The 23,832-nt window shown below is 39.9% G+C and overlaps 1 protein-coding gene across 1 annotated transcript; it reads right to left on the bottom strand.

Annotated features, from left to right (window-relative positions):
* Nucleotides 1-8,099: 8,099 nt before the first annotated feature.
* LOC127130929 (uncharacterized) lies at nt 8,100-9,317 on the bottom strand. Its single transcript, XM_051059883.1, has one exon. It carries the CDS (start codon nt 9,315-9,317, stop codon nt 8,100-8,102), a length of 1,218 nt encoding a protein of 405 aa, XP_050915840.1.
* Nucleotides 9,318-23,832: the final 14,515 nt, after the last annotated feature.

Genomic DNA, 23,832 nt, shown 5'->3' on the forward strand with positions numbered 1-23,832 from the left:
CGATGCTTATGGTGGAGCTAGAAGTGTTTGGATTTTCATTCTGGTGCAACTTGATTCTCACTTTATTTTGAAATATACCTTTACTTCTAACATTCGTTATGCTAATTTCGCTCATGATTTATATGGACGATTGTGGAGACATTGACCTTCAATCTTTTGAGCTGAAAGATGTGTTTCATGTTTTTGGTCTTTTGAAAAATGTATCGTTGTTTGTAAATTTATTGAGGATAATAATTGCACAGAGAGATATTTTACATTCTCATTGTACTTTTTAGAATATTGCAACAAAAAGTACAATTGAAGTTGCCAATGAATAATGAATGTTATACTATTTTTATCTAAGCTTAGTTTCTAACATGATATTAGTTTAAGCCACCGATCTAGGTCCTGCGATGATGGAACCACCATCGTCATGGGTGCTTTCCGTCGCCTTCCTTCTGCTCTCCAGTGCGATCATGCCGGAGGTGTAGAAGTTCTCAGATGATTTGAATCGTCTTCAATTTTAGCTCAAGATCGTGCACAAGCTTAATGAGAAGAGCTCTCACTTGTGGCGTCAACAAATCGAGTCGTATATTAACTTTCACAATCTCACAGAGTTCGTCGTATGCTCACGCATTCCGTCTCATTTTGTCGATGATGAAGCTCGTGCTTCTGGTGTAATTAATCTCGACTACACTCGTTGGTTGAATAAAGATCAGATGTTGTTGTTGTCGTTGCAATCGATATTGTCAAGCAAAATACTCTTACGAGTTTTTGGCTGCACTCATGCTCATCAACTATGGGATCGATTGTTCAACTACTTTCAGAAACAAACTCGTGTCAGAGCAAGACGGATGCGAGTTGAGCTTGTGCCCTAAATCTTGAGAATTCCATTATGCATGAGTATTTGCTCAAAATTCATAATATAGTTGATGCCCTTGCATCAATTGGCGATCCAATTCCTGGTTCGCATCATGTCGATGTTATTCTGGAAGGATTACCTTCTGAATTTGCATATGTTGTCTCAGTCATTGAGAGCAAGTTTGGTTTGATGGATCTTGATAAAGTGAGGATTCTTCTTCTTGCGCATGAATTGTGTCTCACCAAGTTTAAGAAGCAATCACATGCTAATTTGGTCTCTTTCAATCTTACATACGTTGGTTCCACAAGTTCCAACACTGAAGACAACAATTCCTTTGCACCCGATCCAAGTCCTTAAGTGGTTGCACAATAGTCTGATACTCAATTTCACCAGTTTCGTGGTGGAAGAAGTTCAAGAGGTGGTCGTCTAGATCATGGTAGAGGTGGAAGGTCCTCCACTGTGCAATGTCAGGTGTGCTCAAAAGTAGATCACTCAGCTCTCAACTGCTGGCACAAGGTTAATCAACATTTTCAACCTACTTCCAATTTTGGATCTACTTACATCAATCAACCTTGGAATGCTTTTCCAAATCCCTTTGATATGCAGACTGCAAATGTGTGGACCAGACCTCCTTCAACCAATAGAACCCTTCCACCACAGAATGTCCCCAGTGTCGTTGTGTCCAACTCTTATCAACCTGCTTCTCCAAGCTCATATTGGTATCTGGACTCTGGGCCCCCTATCATATCACAAATGATTCAAGGAATCTGCAATAGGTGACATTAGGGGTGTTCAAATCCAAACCAACCCAATAGAAAACCGCAAACCAAACCAAACCAAATTGAAACCGTAAAAAACCGCATTTGGTTTGGATGCGTTTGGGTCATTTTTTAACAAAACAACATGGTTTGGTTTGGTTTGCGGTTTGTGTTTTTCAAATCGAACTAAACCAAATCAAATTGCATTATGTTACAACCCAAACTTCAATTATCCAACATCCAACTCAAAACTCAAACTTATTATTCCTTAACCTTACCATTAAAAACGATTTTCTCTTACTCACACTTAGGGTTTCAATTTCAACATTCTTAAATCTCTTCTAGTAGTATCGCACATTCTTCTCATCTTCTTTACCATGTATGTTTCGCCTTTTCTACTTTAATATTTCCTCTCTTAGGCTCTTTCTTTTTTATCTTTTATGTTACTATTTTCTCTTTCAATTGTGTTTTTATCACATATTTCTTCTCAATCTCACATCTCTTATGTTACTTTTTTCATCTTCTTTAATCTCTCATCTCATATGTTTTTTATGTTTTATTATAATGTCTTTGATATTATTTTATTCTACTATTTTATATATGTTTTTATTCTATTTTTGTCTAATCTAATTTTTTGTATATTGAATGCGAAGTTTTTGTCTAAATATGATAAATTTTGATGTTATTTAGTAATGTATAAATGACTAAACACAAAGTTATGTTGTTCTCTATAGGTGCATGTATGGCTCAATAAAAATATTGTAAAAAATCGAACCAATCCAAACCGCATTGGTTTAATTTGGTTTTATTTCTAAAAGTCAACCGAATCAAACCAAACCACGTGCTTTTTTCTCTTGCAGTTCGGATGATTTTTATCGTCAAAACTGCCCAAAACGCATCGCGAACACCCCTTGGTGACATCATTTGAAGTTCCAAATTAGATCTTCATTGGTAATGATCAAGGTTTGCAAATCAACTAAACTGGTTCTAACACTTTTTCATCCACTACTCACCCTCACACACCTTTCACTCTGAATAATCTTTTACTTATTCCCTTTATTACTAATAATTTAATCAGTGTTAGTCAGTTTTTTCGTGACAATGAAGTCTATTTTTCATTTAAATCTGATAAGTGCCTTGTCAACTCTCAGGCTTCCCATGAGGTGTTACTTGATGGTGTTGTTGTAACTTATGGACTGTATAAGTTTGCTTCTATCAATCTTTCAAACTTTAGTCCCAAGGTTGCTACCAGTATTGTTTATTCTAATTCATTGTTTCCTAGTGTTAATTCCACCTTTGTTTGTGCTAGTCATGCTACTATGTGGCATCTCAAGTTAGGACACCCCAATATTCATGCCCTCAAACTTCTATTACACAATTGTAATGTTTCATTCAATAATAAATATTGTGCTTCATTTTGCTCAGCTTGTTGTATGGGAAAGTCTCATAGAATTCCATCCTCACCATCACACACCATACACTTCAGGCCATTATAATTAAGTTATGGTGACCTTCCCATAATGCATCTACCTTAGGCTTCAAGTATTATATGTCTTTTGTTAATGCTTACACTAAGTTCACTTGGATTTACTTTCTTACCTTATCTACATTTAAACAACTCAAGACCATGGTTGAATTACAACATATTGCCTATTAAAGCTTTTTCAATCTGACTGGGGTGGGGAATTTAGACCCTTCAACAAGTATTTGTCTGAGTTAGGCATTATTCATAGTCATTTGCCCTCATACATGTCATCAAAATGGTGTGATAGAAAGGAAACATAGGCACATAGTGTACACATGTATCACTTTGCTCAGTCAAGCCTCTCTACCTCTCACTTACCAGGATTTTGCTTTATCTATTGTTATTTACCTAATCAATAGACTTCCCTCAACCTCCATTAATTTTCAAATTCCTTACTCTCTCTTGTTTAACATCGGGCATGACTATTCCTTTCTCAAAGTGTTTAAGTGTGCTTGTTTTCCTTTGTTAAAACCATATACCAGCCATAAACTTGACTTTAGATCTCAAGAGTGAATTTTTCTTGGTTACTCCACCTCTCGCATAAGATGTAGGTGCCTAGCCCCTAGTGATAAACTATGTATTTCAAAAGATGTCTTATTTAATGAGTCAAAATTCCCTTATATTTAGTTATTTCAGTCTTCCACCATAACTGTCACACAAAATTCCTCTTTTGTTGTCTCGCTTTCTCCCCTGCCATGCTTCACCTGTCTTCCTTCAGGTTCAAGTTCCAGTTCAATTTTTAGCTCCCCTCGGAACATCTCTGCAACTTCCACTACAGGTTCCAACAATCCTCTTGAGTCCTCTAGTCATACTAGAATCTCTGTTAGTTTTAATATTGATAGTTCTAGTCCTTCTTAAGCTTCCCCTGATATAGTACCCACTACAAATCCTTCATCTACTCCCACAGTCTCTTCATATGTTTCTCCTGGTTCCAATTCTATGTATCATGTTGAATATTATAGCTCAACTAGTTCAGATTCCACCAGTCATGTTGTTATCCCTCCTAAAGTTATTCTAGAGGATGTTAGGTCTGTTAACATTCATGATATGCAAACTATAGCCAAAACTGCCTTTTCCCAACCTAGATTGGAACCCAAATTATTACTCACTCTCTCTGAACCTAAGACTGTTAAGCAATCACTCTCTAACTTGCATTGGAAAGAGGCCATGCAAGCAGAGTATGATGCCCTAATGAGCAGCAATACATGGACCCTAGTCCAACTTCCTCTTCAAAGGCAGAACATTGGCAGCCAATGGATCTTCAGGATAAATGAAAATCTGGATGGTTTAATCAATAGATACAAGGCTAGACTTATATCTAAGGGATTCCATCAAAGATAAAGGTTTGACTTTAATGGGACTTTCTCTCTTGTAGTGAAGTCTATTACCATCAAGATCATTCTTTCTATTGCAGTTACCTACAAGTGGTTTATTCAATAGCTTGATGTGAATAATGCATTTCCGAATGGATTATTAGACGAGGAAGTCTACATGGTTCAGCCAAAGGGTTTTGAAAACTTAAATACTGAGCTGGTGTGCAAACTAAACAAGGTTATCTATGGCCTTAAGCATGCTCCAAAGCAGTGGTTTGAAAGGTTGCAAGTTGCCTTAATTCAGCTTCAGTTCAAGCCAAGCAAATGTGACCTCTCACTTTTCACTTACTTATCTCAAGGACATACAATGTATCTTCTGGTATATATTGATGATATCATCATCACTGGCAACTCCACTATTCTTGTGCAGTTTATCATCTCTAAGTTTATTATAGCTTTCTCCTTCAAACACTTAGGTGACTTAGACTACTTTCTTAGAATTTAAGTAAAAAGGGTTACTCCTCAATCTTTGTTGCTCACTCAGACCATGTACATCAAAGATCTTCTATTAAAAAACAACATGCTTAATTTCACTTCTGTTAACACACATATGTAGTCTACATGCAAACTAACTAAAGTTGGTTCTCCTACTTTAATTGATCCTTATATGTATATGTAAGTGGTTGGTGCCCTCCAATATGCCACACTTATTATGCCTAATATTGCCTACTCAATGAACAAGGTGTGCCAATTCATGGCATAACCTCTTGAAGCTTATTGAGTTGCAGTAGAAAGGATTTTAAGATTCCTTTTAGGCACACTCACCCATGGCCCGGACCTTCTTCCTCTGCACATTATTACATCTCCAATAATTCAAGTGTTATATGGTGCATACTAGGCTTCTGACCCATATGATATAAGAAGCACCTCATGTGCAACTATATACTTTGGTCATAATTTTATCTTTGGTGGTCCAAAAAGCAACCAGTAGTTGTCAGATCCATCACTGAATCTGAACTTAAAAGTCTAGCACAGACCACTGCAGACTTGCTTTGGATCCAAACTCTGCTTAAGGAATTGCACATCTCAACCAACGTTCCTCATATTCTTTGTGATAATCAATTAGCAATTCTTCTCGCTCACACCCCAGTCATGCACGCTAAAACCAAACACATGGAGATTGATCTCTTCTTTGTCAGGGAAAAATTTATGGCCAAGCAGGTGCAAGTTTTCATGTTTTATGCACTAATTAGTGGGTTGATGTGCTCACTAAACCTCCTACATCCATTGCTTTTTCTAGCTATGAGGCATAAACTCATGGTTGTGACCATCCCATGAGTTTGTTGGGGGGTATTAGAGTAAATATATAATGTAGCTTATTAGAATGATTGTACTGACACCTGTCAGCTCTAGGATAATAGATCACCTGTTATAACAGGTCACCTTGTTACTCTATAAGTAACAAGGTGTCAACACTCATGTAACTAACTTCTCACAAATAATTGAACTCAGTTATAGAACGAAACACCATTTGAATTTTCATCTAGCTTAATTTATAACAAGTCAGAAGTGTCTTTCTTTTTTAGTTATGCCCCCAATAAAAGAAGGTACATGTTTTATCATTATTTTAATATTGGTTATTTTGTCTCGAAAGATGTCACATTCCATTAAATGTAGCCCACTTCACTCATGTCTCATGAATTACTTTGACTTTTACTCTAAGTTCTAGTTCATGACCATTTATCATACCTTCTCTAAAACACATGTCTCGGTTTTTATCCCTAGTCCAACTTTTTTATCTGAGTCGCCTCTTATTTTGAGTCATATTTATGTTTAACTTCTAAACATGTGTGTATTTTTTAGGCTTCTAGTTCAACTTTTAAATATGAGTCGTCATATATTTGTAGTCATATTCTTGATTAACATTATGAACTTGAGTCTATTATAACTATGGGTCCACCATTCTCTTATGTTTGGCAATATTTGCCATCTTCAACAGCAACACTACTATATTAGAGAAAAGTAAATCAGTTATGCTCTAGAAAAATATATTAACCGTCTCAGCTAAAGGTAAATATAATAAATGATTCTTCAATTGGTGATTCTAATATTTTTTATACTTACGACGCTTATCAATATGATTTATCCATTGTTTTTTATTAAAAGAATATGTTCTGGCATTAGTAAAAAAATATCTCAATCAATACCTTTTAGCTTCACCACTAAAAATCACATCATCCATGATTCCGCATGTGTTGATAGCCTAAAATAAAGTGATATCATAAAAAGAAAAAAAATCGTCATTTACTTGAAGTTGCGCTCTACTCTTCCAAATGATTGAATCCGCCTCTTATTGGGGAGAAGCAATATTTCCTGCTACCTATCTTGATTCATATGTAATGTTATCCTTGTTAAGTTTATACTCACACTGTTATAAGTCATCTCGTACACCAAACTAAGATCTTTAAGTTGTTCAATCAAATTCAATTCTCAAACCATAAGCGTTGACATATGCAAAGACTTCCTACTCAAAGCATCTGCTATAACATTGGCTTTACCATGATGGTAACTCGAACCAAAATCCCTTCAGAAATTCCAACCATCTCATTTGCCTCATATTCAGTTCCTTCTGATCAAACAAATACTTCAAACTCGTATGGTCACTAAACACTTCAAATATAGAGTTAAACAAATAATTCCTCCAAACCTTAAGTATAAACACCACGACTGCCAACTCTAAATCATGGGTAGGATAATTCCTCTCATGAACCTTGAGTTTTCCCGAAGCATAAGCTACAACCTAGCAATTTTGCATAAGCACACCACTTAATCCCATCTTAGAAGCACCACAATACACAATAAATGATTCATTCACATATGGAAAAGTAAAAATTGACTCTTGGAAACTTTCTTCACACAAAGCATCCCACACATAAGCCTGACCCTTTTAAGTCAACTGAGTAAAAGTCAAGGCTAAATTTGAAAAGCCTTATATAAATCTTCTATAGTAGCCAGCCAAATCAAGAAAACTTTTTATCTCTGTAATAGACTTAGGGATCTCCCATTGTGACACATCGTCTACCTTAGACAGATCAACTGATATACCACCACTGGAAATCACATGACAAGGAAACTCACTTCTCGTGACCAAAACTTACATTTGGACAACTTAGCATACAACTACTTCTTTTTCAAGGTTTGCAACATCACTCGTAGGTGGCTTTCATGCTCTTTATCTAAATTCGAATACATCAAGATGTCATCTATGAAAACTATAACAAATTGATCCAAGTAAGGATGAAAGATTCTATTCATATACTCCATGAACACACATGGCATATTAGACACGCTGAACAACATCACTGAATACTCATAGTGATTGTATCGAGTCCTAAACACAATCTTTGGAATATCTTATGACTTCACTCAAATCTGATGATAACTTGGTCTCAAATCAATCTCGTTGAAAATAAAAACACCTACCAACTGATCCATTAGGTTATCATTTCTCGGAAGAGGATACTTATTCTTGATAGTAACCTTATTCAACTGTCAATAATCTATACACACGACCTCAAGCTACCATCTTTCTTCTTAACCAACAACACTGACGCTCCCCATTGCAAAACACTAGGTCAAACAAACTTATTTTCAAGCAAATCCTATAATTGTTTCTTCAAATCACACAACCTTGAAGCTAACATTCGATAAGGTGCCATCGACACATGACTAATACCACATACTAAGTCTATGGTGAACGTAACCTCGCGCTCCGATAGAAAATCACTAATATCATCTGGGAACACCTCTGGAAAATCACACACAACTGGTAGATCACCAACCACGACTTTGCTTCCATCCTTCAAATAAGCGAACATTATAAACACACAAGTGTCATCCTTCAAAGACTCCTCCAATTGCTTAGCAGACATAAACATGCAATCTTCACCTACTTCGATCTCTAGAAACATCTTAGACTTTTCAAAATAATTGATTTGAATGTGGTTGAAATCCAACCAGTTCATTCCCAGGATAACACCAAGTTGACTTAACGTTAAGTAGACTAAGTCAATACCGAAGTCCTCACCATAGATAATGAAAGGGAAATTCAAACAAACCCATAAAGTAGTCGTTGAACCATTAAATGGGGTATCAATAACCATACTCCCAACCATAGAAGACACTTTTAGATTCAACCTTCTAACAAAACCGAGATATATGAACGAATGTGTCATGCCCGTGTTAATCATAGCCATAAGAGTAACACCATTAATACAACATGTACCTCGAATCAAGTTATTAGACCTAATAGTCTTTTCTCCACTCAAAGCAAAAACTTTCCCTCCAGACTGAGCCTTCTTTAATTTTTGGCAATGCGCTATAATGTGACCTGGTTTTCCATAATTGAAGCAAGTCACCATATTACTCTTACAATCGGCAATACAATGCCTTGTTTTCCCACACTTGAAACATTTATGATCAGAAATCTTGCATTCACTGGCACAATGACAAATTCCTCCACAGCTAAAACATATGACAGAAACACCTCCCCCACTTGTCCTTTTCCCACCCGAATCCTTCCACTTCCCTTTATCAGCTTGAGCTCCATAGAGTTTTAGATGATTTTTATTTCCACTTTTCTTCTCACTAACACTCTTATAGTGAGCAAATCTAGCACAACTATCCCCATCGTAGATTCTACAATTGTTAACTAGTATAGAGAACTGACAAATCTCCTGATACCTAATGAATTGCTTGATCTTTGGATGCAATCCACTTTCAAAGTTGATACACTTGGAACTTTCAGCTCCTACCCCATTGTAATGCATGCAGAACCTAAACAACTCCTCCAACTTTGTAGCGTAATCAACAACAATCATATTTGCTTGCTTCAACTCAAGGATCTTTATTTTCTTCTTGCTACGAACAACAACAGGAAAGTACTTCTCAAGGAATTCAATCTTGAAATTCTCCTATGTAATCTCAGTACCTACTGCTCCAAGCCTTTGACGAGCATTATCCCATGAATACTCCCATTCCTCAACCAACACATGAGTACCAAATAAGAGCTTTTGTGTGTCTAAACAAGCCATCACACTGAAGATCTTCTCAATATCTTGCAACCAAACCCAATGACCTTTTAGGTTGTATCTCCCCTTAAAATTCGGCGAATTGTTCCTCTAGAACTTTCCCATCCCTCTGAACTCATCTGTCATCCCATTGTGCTTTTGTAGTGCCTAATTCTCATGAGCCATAACCTCTAAAGCATCAACGATTGCACAATCATTTCTTCTAGCCATTTATCTCTACACCAGTAAACAACCATTAGAAGAAATATTATATTGACATTGTTTATACACATGTCGCATACCAGGGAACATATAATGTCATAAAACCTGGTCGAATGAACCAGCCAGGCTCTGATACCAATAATGTAATAACCTAGAACCTCGACTCGTAAATTAAAGAATAAAATTCACCTTTTAGGATGCTACTCAAACACGACATACATACCTTCCAATTAATTTCAAAACTTCCAGCAAAATTCAAAAGAAATAGAAATGACTTCAATTATCTCATCAATGGAAATACTTAACAAAATTAACACAATCCAATGATTAACTCAAAACAAACAAAACACCATGTTCCTTGATGTTACAGAACAGAGTATTAAACCAACTAAACAACAACAAACATTGAAATAAACAAATAAAATCTCCAAGGCCATCTTCCAACTCACAACAATACTTACTCCTCATGAGTATATGTACAATACCGTACAAAACAACACAAAATAAACAAGAAAGGTGTGAGAATACGCTCAAATATATTAACAGTGTAAAATGATTCAATGGTAACTTAACTCACGCAATTAACAACACACATTCAATTACATAACAATACAAGAATTCAATTCATATAACATTTATGTATGCAATGTGACTCATAACTTAACTCTATGCATATGGTACCAATTAGGACATTAGAGGTTTGTTACTGATCTCGTCCACTTAATAATGGTTCCTCATTTGAACCGGGTCCCCGCTTCTGAACCCCAACCAGGTCCCCACTTCTGAACCTCAGACGATCACATGTCCCCACTTATAAACCCATGACTCACCTCTTTCGACACACAAACACAATATAATACATGACATACAATAATGCAACAACAACAATTATGGTTCCATTTCTAACCATAACCAACAATGCAATACAATATTCAATAATAGTCCCCACTTCTGAACTACACACCTCATCATAACACATATAATTATATTCACAACACATAATTGTATTCATAACATAACAACTCGTATACATGATAAGATTCAACACATACAATCATGCAATTAATTCAATTATTACTTCATCATAATGATAATTCATCTTAATTAAGTAATTACACCACATACCCTAAAACAATATTCAAGCATCAACTACACGAGAAAAAAACATAAAAAATGGACCAATCGCTCGAAAGTGAGTCCATAATAGCATGACGATCAGGTCGTCATCAACAGTCATCTAGATAAGTACTTCCCTAATGGGTATATGGTTTAAGGGTTTCTTAATGCACCACATATGCTTCTTAGGCACCACGCGAAATTCCAAAAATGTCTTCAGTTTCCGGAGATGCATCTTTGGACGCACGAAAAGGCCAATTAACATTAACATATTCCAGAGATGCATCTTCGGAATATTTTGGAAGTTAAATCACGCTAGACTCTTCTCCTCCCTCATTTCACATAACTCAAACTTCAACTCTCAAATTTCTTCTCTACACCAAATCAAATTTCATTTAACAAGGCTCAAGAGAACTTAAGGGTTCATCAATCTTCATCTGTAACATCATTCATCTTCATCAAAAACATCAATTTCTTATAAGTTTTTAGAGTTTTTGATAAATGTTTAAGTTTTGGTGTAAATGAGTAGAAATCAATGATTAAGGTTATAAATGAGTAGAAATAAATGATTAAGGTTATGAATGAGTAGAAATCACATTTAAGATAATTTAGCCATAATGTATTAGTTATTTGTTGGCTGAAATTGATGATAAAAACATATTTTTTAGATGCATTATGGTACATTACGCCATTGATGCGACCTCTGAGTTGTAGAAAATTTAGGAGATGCATCTCTGGAACTTTTCAGCGGTTTAGTTACCCATTAACCCGAGATGCATCTCCATAATTTTTCAACAGTTTAGTTTCTCAAAATTCAGAGCTGCATCTCTGGAATTTTCTCAATCTTTGATTTATTTATTTATTTTCTTACTTGTATTGTTTCATGCACTAATGGTCTACCTTAATTTAACTTACATGCATAATGGTGATAAACATGATAAATTTAGGCATGGTAGGATTACTCGACATGCATCCGTTCGGTGGGAGAAAAGTCAACATGCTCCAGAGGCTCCTGGTCCCTCTGGTCACGTAGAGTCGTCTACTTTTGGGGCTCGTGCTTCTCCTCATGCCACTTCATCTTCTTCTTCCCGTAGGAGACGAGATTCACCATCTTACACATCACTCTATTCATCCTCCCGCAGGCGTCAGGTTTGACCAGTGTCACCTCGAACTATAGATACTGCTGATCCACTTCTACCTCCTACTGTTGATCTACTCCTACCTTATACTACTGATCTAGTGTCACCTCCGGAGGGTGAGGCTGCTACAGATGCTGAGCCAAAGGCTTTTGGAGGTGGTCTGATTGATTTGTCCTTACTGTCTATGTATATAGACCATGTTGCCATACATATCTGAGACGGAGAGGTAGCAGTAGTTGGAATCTTTATTTGTTTTTATGTTAGTTTTAATTTCTGACATTGATTATTTATAACATTGATTATTTCAGACAACTTTTAGGAGTGTGATCTGCAGAAGTTTCTTAACCACAGAAGGAAGATTGTTGCATTGCCTCAGCCGAATGAGGAATGATTTTAGTCGATTTTGTCCTTATCTGACCGGAAGGACTTATGCATGACTGATTATACTACAGTTAACCACAAAATGCTTAATGCATTCATGGAGAGATGGAACTCAGGGACCTCATCGTTTCATCTCCCGCATGGTGAGATGTCTATCACACTTGACGATGTCTCGTGTTTGCTATATCTTCCTACCAGGGGGAGATTCCTAGATCACAGGAGGATGACCAAAGACGTGGCACTTGACATGATAGTAGAGTATCTGGGGGATGATCCAGGGGAGGCAATGAATGAGTTGGATAAGACCAGGGATGCTCATTGTAAGACCCCAATTTTGTCCCTAAGATCCCTCATGGCATCATATCATATCATATCATTGCCTCAAGGATCATTGTGCACCTTGCTTCCTGTCATACGGTGAACTGACTTGGGGTATTTTGCTTTTTATCGCAATGTCGCGGATAGCAAGAGTCGCCACCGACTTTTCTTTTATCCAATAAGGAAAGGTGGAAAAGAACAGGAAAGACCTCAATAGATTTTGGGTTCGGGAGGTACATTATACAAAGGGAAGGTGTTAGCACCCTTTGTATCCATGGTTATCCATGGGCTCTTAATTACTGGATCACTTATATTTTTGTCTGAAAAGTGTCGGTGAATTGCTTAAAAAATGTTTGAAAGAGAGTTTAACTTTGTAATGATTCTCGTATGAATGTATACAAAGTATTTATCTCATTTGATTTTGAAAATGGTTCAGAAAAATATAACTCGGTAATGATTCTAGTATGAATGTATACCAAGTGGTGATTTTCTAGGATTTGTAAAGTGTAAAGTGTGAGGGGTGGAAAATGTTTCAGGTTATGATCCAGTAATTGAGAGTTATACCTTCCTGAGGTCGTTATGGGCATTTCCTATCCTTATGAGGGTAAAACTGTCCTTACTATTGAGAAGTAAGTAATCTTACCCTTTGGATGTTTAAGGGTCACCGTAGGGTCATCGATAGGTCGTTGAAGGCAACAGTTGTAAGGATACCTTAGCATTCGAAGGGACGATCATCATTTAACCGTAGGCTACACCGAAGGGTCATCGAGGGACAAAATCGTATTTTCGAAGGCAACATCCGAGGGACCATGATTTATTTTATGATGATTTAATCGAAGGGCCATTGCTAAGTGTATCCCCACATTCGCGGGACATGACCGTTATACCGTAATATCATAAGGCAAAAGAGAGGTCCAAGATCACATATTTAAAGGCCACATTTTAAAGTTAATTAGGTGATTATGATGAATCTCCACATTAAAATCAATACATTAAAAATAATACATTAAAATTAATACATTAAAATTAATTATTAAAATTAATTATTAAAATTAACACATTAAAATTAATTAAGCAATTTAGGGTGAGCCTCCACAAGGGTATCCCACAAATAAAGTGGAAGACCTAACGGCAATCTTTTTTTCTGGGACATGTGAACCTTGGCAAAATTCAGCAAACGGGTTAGAATACCAAATCGGGGTGTAATCGAGGATTACACCGCAAAAGAAAATACAGCAGCATGAATGTCAGGCAAAACAGTGCATAATTAACATAGAATAGATCAGGTTACGCATAGAACATAACAAATATCAAGGGCTGTCCCGTTCGCCTCTGCCTCGCCTAGCGAAGGCCTAGCGAACACTCGCTACATGCTCGCTTAGCGATGTGCTAGCGAGCGGCTGCGGGTTTTGAATTTCAGAACAGTATGACTTCAACCTGCGGCATGGCTTATGGCATTCAACACATAATTACATGGTTCAGCATTCACAATATTCAGGCACACTTAAATTCACATGCAAACCCTCAAATATGTTTATGAATTCAATTATAATATCACATGCAAGTTAAGAACATAAAGCGGTATCACATGCAAATTAAGAAAATAAAGCGATAATAGTAATGCAAACCTGTTTGCAATCGAATTGTAACCTTGAGTTGGCCGATCGGATCGAATTGAGCGGAAGTGACCTTGCTGCCGCCGGCTTTTCCTTCAGGGTTTCCTTTAGGGTTTTTCGTCTGTGAGCGCTAGGGTTTGCTTGCTAGGGTTCTCCTTTCCTCCTCCGTCCGTCTTCGTCCGTCTGTCCGTCTGTGTGTGTTCTTTTTCGTGGCAGAGGAGTAGGTATTTATAGTAGTGGTAGTGGTGACCTAATGGGCTTAGAATGAGGTCCAAAACTTCAAACTTTCGCGAGCTTCGCTAGGCGAAGGAATTGCTCGCCTAGCGAGCAAACTAGGTCTGGGCTTTTTCCTGGGTCCAACTCTTCGCTGGGCGAGTGGCATGAGGCAATGTTCGCTAGGCGAAGGAGCTGCTCGCCTAGCGAGCCAGTTATTTTGGGCCGCCTGTGGATTGGGCCTGTTGTGAGTGGGCTTTTGTCCATTTGATATCAGTGCCTTGCAGAACAAGTCAGAGGGTCTTGGAAAATGCTTTGTAATATCAACGGGCAAATTTTGGGGTATGACAGTTGCCCCTGTTCAATACTCTTGAACCGAGAGAGTAGAATGGTATGTGCCGTTCGTGGTCTGGAGGTGAAAGATTATTGAACACTAGAATGCCCCGAAAATTTGCGCTTGTCCATCAGTCTTGACGGAGATGGGCTTAGAGATGCCATCCGGGAAACTTGATGAGGAGATTACCAGATTGTGTCGTACGTTAGATGATATCTGGAGACATGGGTGTCACACCGGGTCGTACATCAGACCGTATAGTGAATCATCTATCCTGCTGTTGACTTCGTTGGGGAGTCAGAGTATGTTATATACTGCTGGGGATAAGGGATCAGAATGGATCGTACGTTAGACCATGTCTGAATACCAGAGTGAGTTGTTCATTAGGCGGATGACTTTGCCGGGGATGAAAGATCAGAATGGATCGTACGCTAGATCGCATCTGAGCTGCAGAATGAGCCGTCCGTTAGGCTGAATCTGCTGAAAAGGGAGTAGTCGTGTATTAGACTACCATTCAGAAATGTACCTGTCCGAAGGTAGCATCTGAGTAAGGGAGTAGTCGTATACTAGACTACCATTCAGAAATGTACCTGTCCGAAGGTAGCATCTGAGTAAGGGAGTAGTCGTATACTAGACTACCATTCAGAAATGTACCTGTCCGAAGGTAGCACCTGAGCAAGGGAGTAGCCGTATACCAGACTACCATTCAGGAATGTACCTGTCCGAAGGTAGCACCTGAGCAAGGGAGTAGCCGTATATCAGACTACCATTCAGGAATGTACCTGTCCGAAGGTAGCACCTGAGCAAGGGAGTAGCCGTATACCAGACTACCATTCAGGAATGTACCTGTCCGAAGGTAGCACCTGAGCAAGGGAGTAGCCGTATACCAGACTACCATTCAGGAATGTACCTGTCCGAAGGTAGCACCTGAGCAAGGGAGTAGCCGTATACCAGACTACCATTCAGGAATGTACCTGTCCGAAGGTAGCACCTGAGCAAGGGAGTAGCCGTATACCAGACTACCATTCAGGAATGTACCTGTCCGAAGGTAGCACCTGAGCAAGGGAGTAGCCGTATACCAGACTACCATTCAGGAATGTACCTGTCCGAAGGTAGCACCTGAGCAAGGGAGTAGCCGTATACCAGACTACCATTCAGGAATGTACCTGTCCGAAGGTAGCACCTGAGCAAGGGAGTAGCCGTATACCAGACTACCATTCAGGAATGTACCTGTCCGAAGGTAGCACCTGAGCAAGGGAGTAGCCGTATACTAGACTACTATTCAGAAACGTACCTGTCCGAAGGTAGCATCTGAGGAGATGAAGGTCTAACTTGGTCGTACATTAGATTGTATTCGGGCAGAATCCGAGGACTTGGCGGTCTAACTTGGTCGTACATTAGACTGTCACTGAGCAGAATCTGGCTTGAAGGTCTAACTTGGTCGTACATTAGACTGTCTTGGAGTTGTTGAAGGTCAGATGTTGAGCTGAATCAGGATGAACCGTACGCTAGGCTATATCTGATAGTATTTGTGTATGCTGTATTTGCAATGAATATCTGGGATGGGCTTATAGATGCCATCGTTGGGAGGATGTCAGAATGAATGTTGACAGAAGGATAATCAGCCTGAAAAAATAAGGTTAGTTTCATGCAATGTCATGATGCATGAGATGCAAATGTTGTATGCATGCGTGTGCTGTGAAATGATGTGATGGGTGAATTATGCCTCTGGAATAAATGCGAGCATTGTATGCATGCATATGTCATGAAATGATGTAATGCATATGATGCGGAATGAAAACTGTATGTAAGTATGTGATGTGAAATGATGTAATGAGTGCACTATGCGTCTGAAATGTTCTTCCAGGGGACTCTACTGGGGAAATAAATCTCAGTCTGCTGGTCGGAGATAGTTATAGGGAAGACCCTCCCTTAACTGGGGGATTTGACTTCTGTCTGATGGTAGAAACACTTGACAGAGCCTGGCTGGGGACAGAAAAGATGACCCATTTGTCTAGTAATGCCACTCTCTTCTGGGAAATAATTGACGTTGCCGGGGAATAGAATTAGCAACGGATTCATTGGAAAGCATGGTTAGACCTTTTCCTTGGTCCTGAAGTCTCGTAGTAATTGCAATTTCCATTTTAGGCATGTATTTTTGATAAACATTGATCATGTTCAAATGCACATATCAATTCAAATTAAATCAATGGACGTTTACGCAAACAAAACAGAGAAATAAAACCACAACATTTTTTGAAATGAAATTGCATTGATTCTGAAAGAGGGCCTACAAATAGGCAAGTGAGTACAAGGAGACAGAAATCCTAGTAAGAGGAAATTGTCAAGAAAGCAAAGAGAAAACTATGCAGAAAAAGTCCTATTGATTTTAATTCCACTACTGTCATCATGTCTTCAAGCATCTCATCTTCTGCTGTCGGATAGAGGTGATTGGCTTGTTCAGTCCCTTGAACTTGGTTGAAGCTGACAGAGAACGGGACATAGTCATACGCTTGAATCCCTAATTTTTGCCTGGACCGCCTTTTCAGGTTTTCAGTCCACCAGGACACCCGTTTTTGCCCAAGCCGCCTTTTCAGGTTTTCGACTTGCCGGGTGTACATTTTTATATGTTTATCCCTAATTTTTGCCCGAACCCTTTTGGTTCGCCGGGATGCCCTTACTTTTGCCTAGGTACGTCGACCTAGCGGGTCTCTGTTATGCGTAGTATTTTTTAACTATGTCCGCGTTCACAGGATGCGGGAAGTCTTCGCCATCCATTGTAGCAAGTATCATGGCTCCACCAGAGAATACCTTCTTAACCACAAATGGCCCTTCGTATGTGGGAGTCCACTTGCCTCTGGGATCCCCTTGTGGTAGAATGATACGCTTGATCACCAAGTCACCAACTTGATACACCTGTCTCTTGACTCTTTTGTTAAATGCCTGGGTCATGCGCTTCTGATATATCTGCCCGTGACAAACAGCCGCAAGTCTCTTCTCATCAATCAAGTTTATCTGATCGAGTCGAGTCTGAATCCATTCATCTTCATCTAAGCCCGCCTCTTTCATGATTCTTAGAGAGGGAATCTGAACTTCCACCGGTAAAACGGCCTCCGTTCCGTAGACTAAAGAGAAAGGAGTTGCCCCCGTCGAAGTGCGTACTGAAGTGCGATAACCATGGAGAGCAAATGGTAGCATCTCGTGCCAGTCTTTGTACGTTACTGTCATCTTTTGTATGATCTTCTTAATGTTCTTATTAGCAGCCTCCACGGCGCCATTCATCTTTGGCCGGTACGGAGAAGAGTTATGGTGCTTATTTTGAACTGCGTGCAGAGTTCAGTAATCATCTTGTTGTTCAAATTAGTACCATTGTCAGTGATAGCTCTTTCAGGAGACAACAGGTTCCTTAAGTGGATATTTGATAGAATCCATCTTAGAAGTCAATAAGGTGGTATGATTCAACATATACTGTCTTAGTCGGCGAGCAGCCCAGGCCAAAGCACAGCAAGCTTTCTCGGGCTGTGAGTATCTTGTTTCACAGTCGGTACCTTTTGCTAAGGCAGTATATGGCATGCTCTTTTCGACCAGACTCGTCATGTTGCCCCAACACACCTCATTGAATTTTCTAACACGGTCAAATACATGATTAGAGGTCTTCCTTCGACTGGTGGTATCAGAATTGGAGGTTCCTGGAGATATTTCTTGATTTTGTCAAAGGCTTCTTGGCATTCGTCATTCCATATCATCTCTTGATTCTTCCTCAGTAATTTGAAGATGGGTTTGCAAGTGGCGGTCAAGTGGGAGATAAATCGGGCAATGTAGTTCAAGCGTCCCAAGAAACCTCTGACCTCCTTCTCCGTACGGGGAACTGGCATTTCTTGAATAGCTCTTACTTTAGCTGGGTCAACCTCAATTCCTTTACCACTGACAATAAAGCCCAAGAGTTTACCGGATCTTACCCCAAAGGTGCATTTGTTCGGATTCAATCTCAACTTGTACTTCTTCAACCTCTCGAACAGTTTGTATAAATGATCGAGGTGTTCCTCTTCAGTATGAGATCTGGCTATCATGTCATCCACATATACTTCTATCTCATGATGAATCATGTCATGGAACAAAACCACCATAGCACGCTGGTACGTTGCCCCGGCGTTCTTTAGACCGAATGGCATTACTTTGTAACAGAAAGTGCCCCATTGCGTCACAAACGTAGTTTTCTCCATGTCCTCAGGTGCCATCTTAATCTGATTATAACCCGAGAATCCATCCATGAATGAGAATACTTTGTGTTGAGCGGTGTTATCTACCAGAACATCAATGTGCGGGAGTGGAAAGTCATCTTTGGGACTCGCTTTATTCAAATCTCTGTAATCTACGCACATTCGCACCTTACCATCCTTCTTTGGCACTGGCACCACATTAGCAATCCATTGAGGATAAGAAGTAACGGCTAGGAAACCGGCATTGAATTGTTTCATAACCTCGGCTTTGATTTTCTCAGACATTTCAGGACGCATGCGGCGAACCTTTTGCTTGACGGGACGACAGTCTTCCTTCATGGGCAGACGATGCACTACTATGTCAGTATCCAATCCGGGCATGTCTTCATAAGACCAGGCGAAAACCTCTACATAGTCATGTAACATCCGAATCAATCTTTCTTTGACACTGTTTTCCAATCCTGCTCCTATTCTGACTTCTTTTCTTTCCACTTCAGTACCTAGATTTACGACTTCGAGTGACTCTTCATGCGGCTGTATAGTCCTTTCCTCTTGCAGTAATAGTCTGGCAAGCTCTCCAGGGACTTCACAATCTTCCTCACTTCCATCTTCGGCTTGGTAGATCGGATTTTCAAAGTCATAATGAACAGTAGCGGAATTATTGTCAATAGGATCCAGAGTGGATGCGGATCTGCGATTTGTGACGTGAGTGTGTGTAAGAATGCATAGCTTATTTGAAAGACGACAGGAAAAATAAAGAGCGCAATATTTGAATGCGAAAAAGTCCATTGATTTATTGAATATGAATATGCTTATGAAATGACAAAACCCTTAACAAATTAGCTATTGTGCCCCGGGCGTAGACACAATGCTTTAAGAAGTTCAATTGAAAAATTAAAATTTGCAATACTAAATGGATAATAACAATTACTCCTGACTAAAGGAGATCGGGATAGTGTCTTCAGCCCTCCAATTATTGAGTCCGTCGCCAATTGTTGGGTAGATCCAGCTATCCAGGTCGCAATCACTGTCAGCATCCTCTACAGCATTGATTTGATCTTTGACCATCTTTTCAGAGCTAAATCCCAGACCAGATTTATCAGACTACTAGGGTATGTTGATCAGTTGACCCCAGCCAGTACAGCCACCATCTTCAACCACAGCTTGAGCATCCTTCAGGGAAACCATGGCAGGAGAAGCTCGAATAACCTCAGGCACAAGGGGAGTCGGCTTAAGGACAGGATTGGGCGGAGGAACCACTTCAAATGACTGAGACGGAGTCTCGAAGAATTCACCATCCATCTCGACATATCTGAAGGTATGCACACTACTGACAATGTATTCTTCTTCCCCACACACAGTGACAATCTTTCCCTCTATTGGATATCTCAGCTTTTGATGGAGAGACGAAGCTACAGCACCTGCCCCATGAATCCAGGGGCGTCCCAGCAAGCAGGAATAGGCGGGGCGAATGTTCATTACATGAAAGGTAGTGTTGAAGACTTGAGGTCCTATCTTGATAGGGAGAACAACTTCACTGTGGACAACACTCTTTGCACCATCGTAAGCACGCACCACAATGTCACTAGGCTTCAATTCAATGCCTTTACAGTCAAGTTTATCGAGCACGACTTTCGGTAGCACATTCAAGGAAGAGCCATTATCGATCAACACATGAGCCAAAGTGATTCCCTTACACTCAATAGAAATATGCAGGGCCTTATTGTGGTTCTTTCCTGCTGGTGTCAGGTCAGCATTGGAAAAACCTAGGCCGTCGTCAACAGTCAGGTTAGCAACATAGTTTTCGAACTGATCGACGGAAGTCTCTTGAGGTACATGAGCAGTCTTCAAGAATCTTATCAAGGCATGGGCATGAGATTCAGAGGATAACAACAAGGACAACATCGAGATTTTAGACGGGGTATGCCCCAACTGTTCTACCACATCAAAATCACTCTTGCGGATGATTTTCAGCACTTCTTCCATTTCTCGTTTGGAAACGTCTTCAGTAGTAGCTTCGATCGGTGTCTCCGACTGAGAAGGGTTGACTGGTTCCTTTCCTCGGTTTTCGGGAACCGGAGGTGAGATCTCTGGAGAGAAGATCCTTCCGCTTCGAGTAACTTTACTAGTCCCAACAATGTCATTAGGATTAGCAGGATCACCAACTTGCTTTACGCCATGGACATAAACATCACCTCCATAATTCCACGGAATAGCTTTGCTTGAGGAATACGGGATCGGGCCAGGTGCAGTAATGATCAGGGGAGCTACTCTGGGCTCAGCAATAATCTTCACAGGTATTCTGGGAGCAGTAATCTTCACTGGAACCTTGGACCTTGCAATCACAGATACTTCTTCAACAGGGTTTTCCGTCTTAGAAACCCTTTCAAAGAGAATTGTACGATCGTCCATCAGCTGTTGAATACCATTCCTCAACTTCAGACAGTCCTCGGGCCGGAGTATGCAGAGATTGCAATCTTCAGTACAACCTGGAAATAAACCAGCTCGCAATAAATTCCTCTTTATGATCGGGAGAGGAGATGTTAAGTCCGCTATAGTAGTGATGAACGAATCGTCATCGAGAGCATTAACAGCCTTGTCATGATTAGGCATAGGAGCAGTGATGACATTAGGAGTCTCCGGAGGCTCGAACTCAATTTCCCCAGCGTCGATCATGTCCTGAATTTTATTCTTTAACAGCCAACAATCGTTTGTATCATGCCCGGGGCTATCGGAGTGATATGCACACCTGGCATTGGGATTATAACGAGGCGAAGCAGTGTTGACATTTGCAGGAGGACCTCTGGGAGTGATTAAATTTACCTTCAGCATGCTTTGCAGTGCTTGTGCTAAAGTCATATTGAGCTTGGTAAACTGCCTTCTTGGTCTGTCTTGTCTTTGCTGGAAGTTTTGAGCTGGCGGGGCTGCGATTGTCACTGCTCCAACGGCATGGTCACCATTTTTCTTACTATGATTCTTTTGACCATACACAGCGTTCGATTCATTCTTCCCATGGTAGGACTTTTTACCGCTTGTAGAAGTAGCCGCCTGTAACTTTCCACTTCGAATGCCGCTCTCCACCCGTTCACCTGTCAGTATAAGTTCAGTGAAACCTGATGAAGAACTCCCCAGTAGGTGGCTGTAGAATGGGCCAGTCAGGGTACCCATGAACATGTCTACTAATTCTCGGTCAGTCATAGGGGGTTTGACTCTGCCAGCCAAATCTCTCCATTTCTGAGCATACTCTTTGAAGCTTTCTTTAGATCCCATAGCCATATTCTGCAACTGTAGCCGAGTAGGCGCTAATTCAGAATTGTACTGGTACTGCTTATAGAAAGTTGTTGCTAAATCAGTCCAGGTGCGGATGTCAGAGCTCTTGAGCTGATAATACCATTCCAACTGGGTGCCAGACAGACTTTCTTGGAAGAAATGGATCCACAGTTTCTTATCAGTGGTATGCGGCTGAATCTTTCTCACATAAGCCCTTAGATGCATCTGAGGACAAGACGCACCATCGTACTTAGTGAAAGTGGGGATTTTGAATTTGCGGGGAATGGTCACATCGGAGACCAGACCCAGACTTTCAAAATCCAGACCAGGTGTCTTCTGACCCTCCATGGCTAGCATGCGTTCCTCCAGCAATTTATACTTATCATCTCTCGGAGAGTACTGTTTATTTTCATACTCTTCATCGTCATCCTCAGGGTTAGAGAAATCAACATTCTCCTCCTCTGAATCATTCTCCGCCCCCTCTTCTGGACCATTCGGGATTCCAAATTTGATTCCCGTAGCCTGTCCTTTACGCCTTCTCCCCGGGTTAATGAAACTCACAGCTTTCTTGTCCTTCTTCTTTTCGGCCAAAAGAGCCTTCAGTTCCTCCTGCCCCTTGGATAAGCTTAGCATCATCTCCTTGAATTGAGCATTCTGAGTCTGGAGATCTTTGACAGTTTGTTCGAGATCCATTTTTCTGTTTAAGAGGCAGACCGTGAGAATATGGTCCTTTGGAATACCTGTTATGCAATGTTATGTTATGCGATGCAATGCATGAAATGTCTTCAAGGACTTTTGGGAATTTAACTTTGCGTAAGTTGCCGACAAGAGGGCAATGTTTATTGCTAATTTTTTCAATGTTCATTACAAAAGGAATAATGATAAAATACAATGAAAGTTCAAGTCTCCCAGGGGCGACTTCTTTTTGGGCGAAGATATGCATTGAGTCTTCGTTCCTCATTAAGCTGACTGGTGAGCTCTAGTACTTTCTTCCTTTCTGCATTGAACTGAGCTTCGAAAATATCTCTCTCCTCTCTCAACTGGGTCCAGGATCTTTTCAATTCCTCAACATCAGTAGGCCTATCTGGATAAGGAATGGTCTGGGAAGTGCCTCCTTCGACCTCTGATTCAACAATCAATAGTCCGACTGCAAGATATGGCATGACAAGTTCGCGAGCTCTGGCGCGTACCCATCTGAGATAAGGCTCCATAGGAATAGAATTTTTCTTTCCTAAATTGCTTCTTTTCACCATGCCCCAAGCTCGTACAAACCTTTGGCGGAGACCTTGAGAGTCATTGTCATAGTCAAACACTATACCTTGAACAATCATTTCATGCAGACCATCCCTTCGAGCATACCCAAACTGACGTAGGGCTAAGGCAGGATTATAAGTAATACCTCCTCTTATCCCCATGAGGGGTACATTAGGGAATTCTCCACAACGGTCGATGATGATAACATTTTCTCTGAGGTTAGAACACCAACGGATGTCTAAA

This window comes from Lathyrus oleraceus, chromosome 3 (assembly GCF_024323335.1).
Source record: "Lathyrus oleraceus cultivar Zhongwan6 chromosome 3, CAAS_Psat_ZW6_1.0, whole genome shotgun sequence".
In the NCBI taxonomy this organism is placed as follows: Eukaryota; Viridiplantae; Streptophyta; class Magnoliopsida; order Fabales; family Fabaceae; genus Lathyrus; species Lathyrus oleraceus.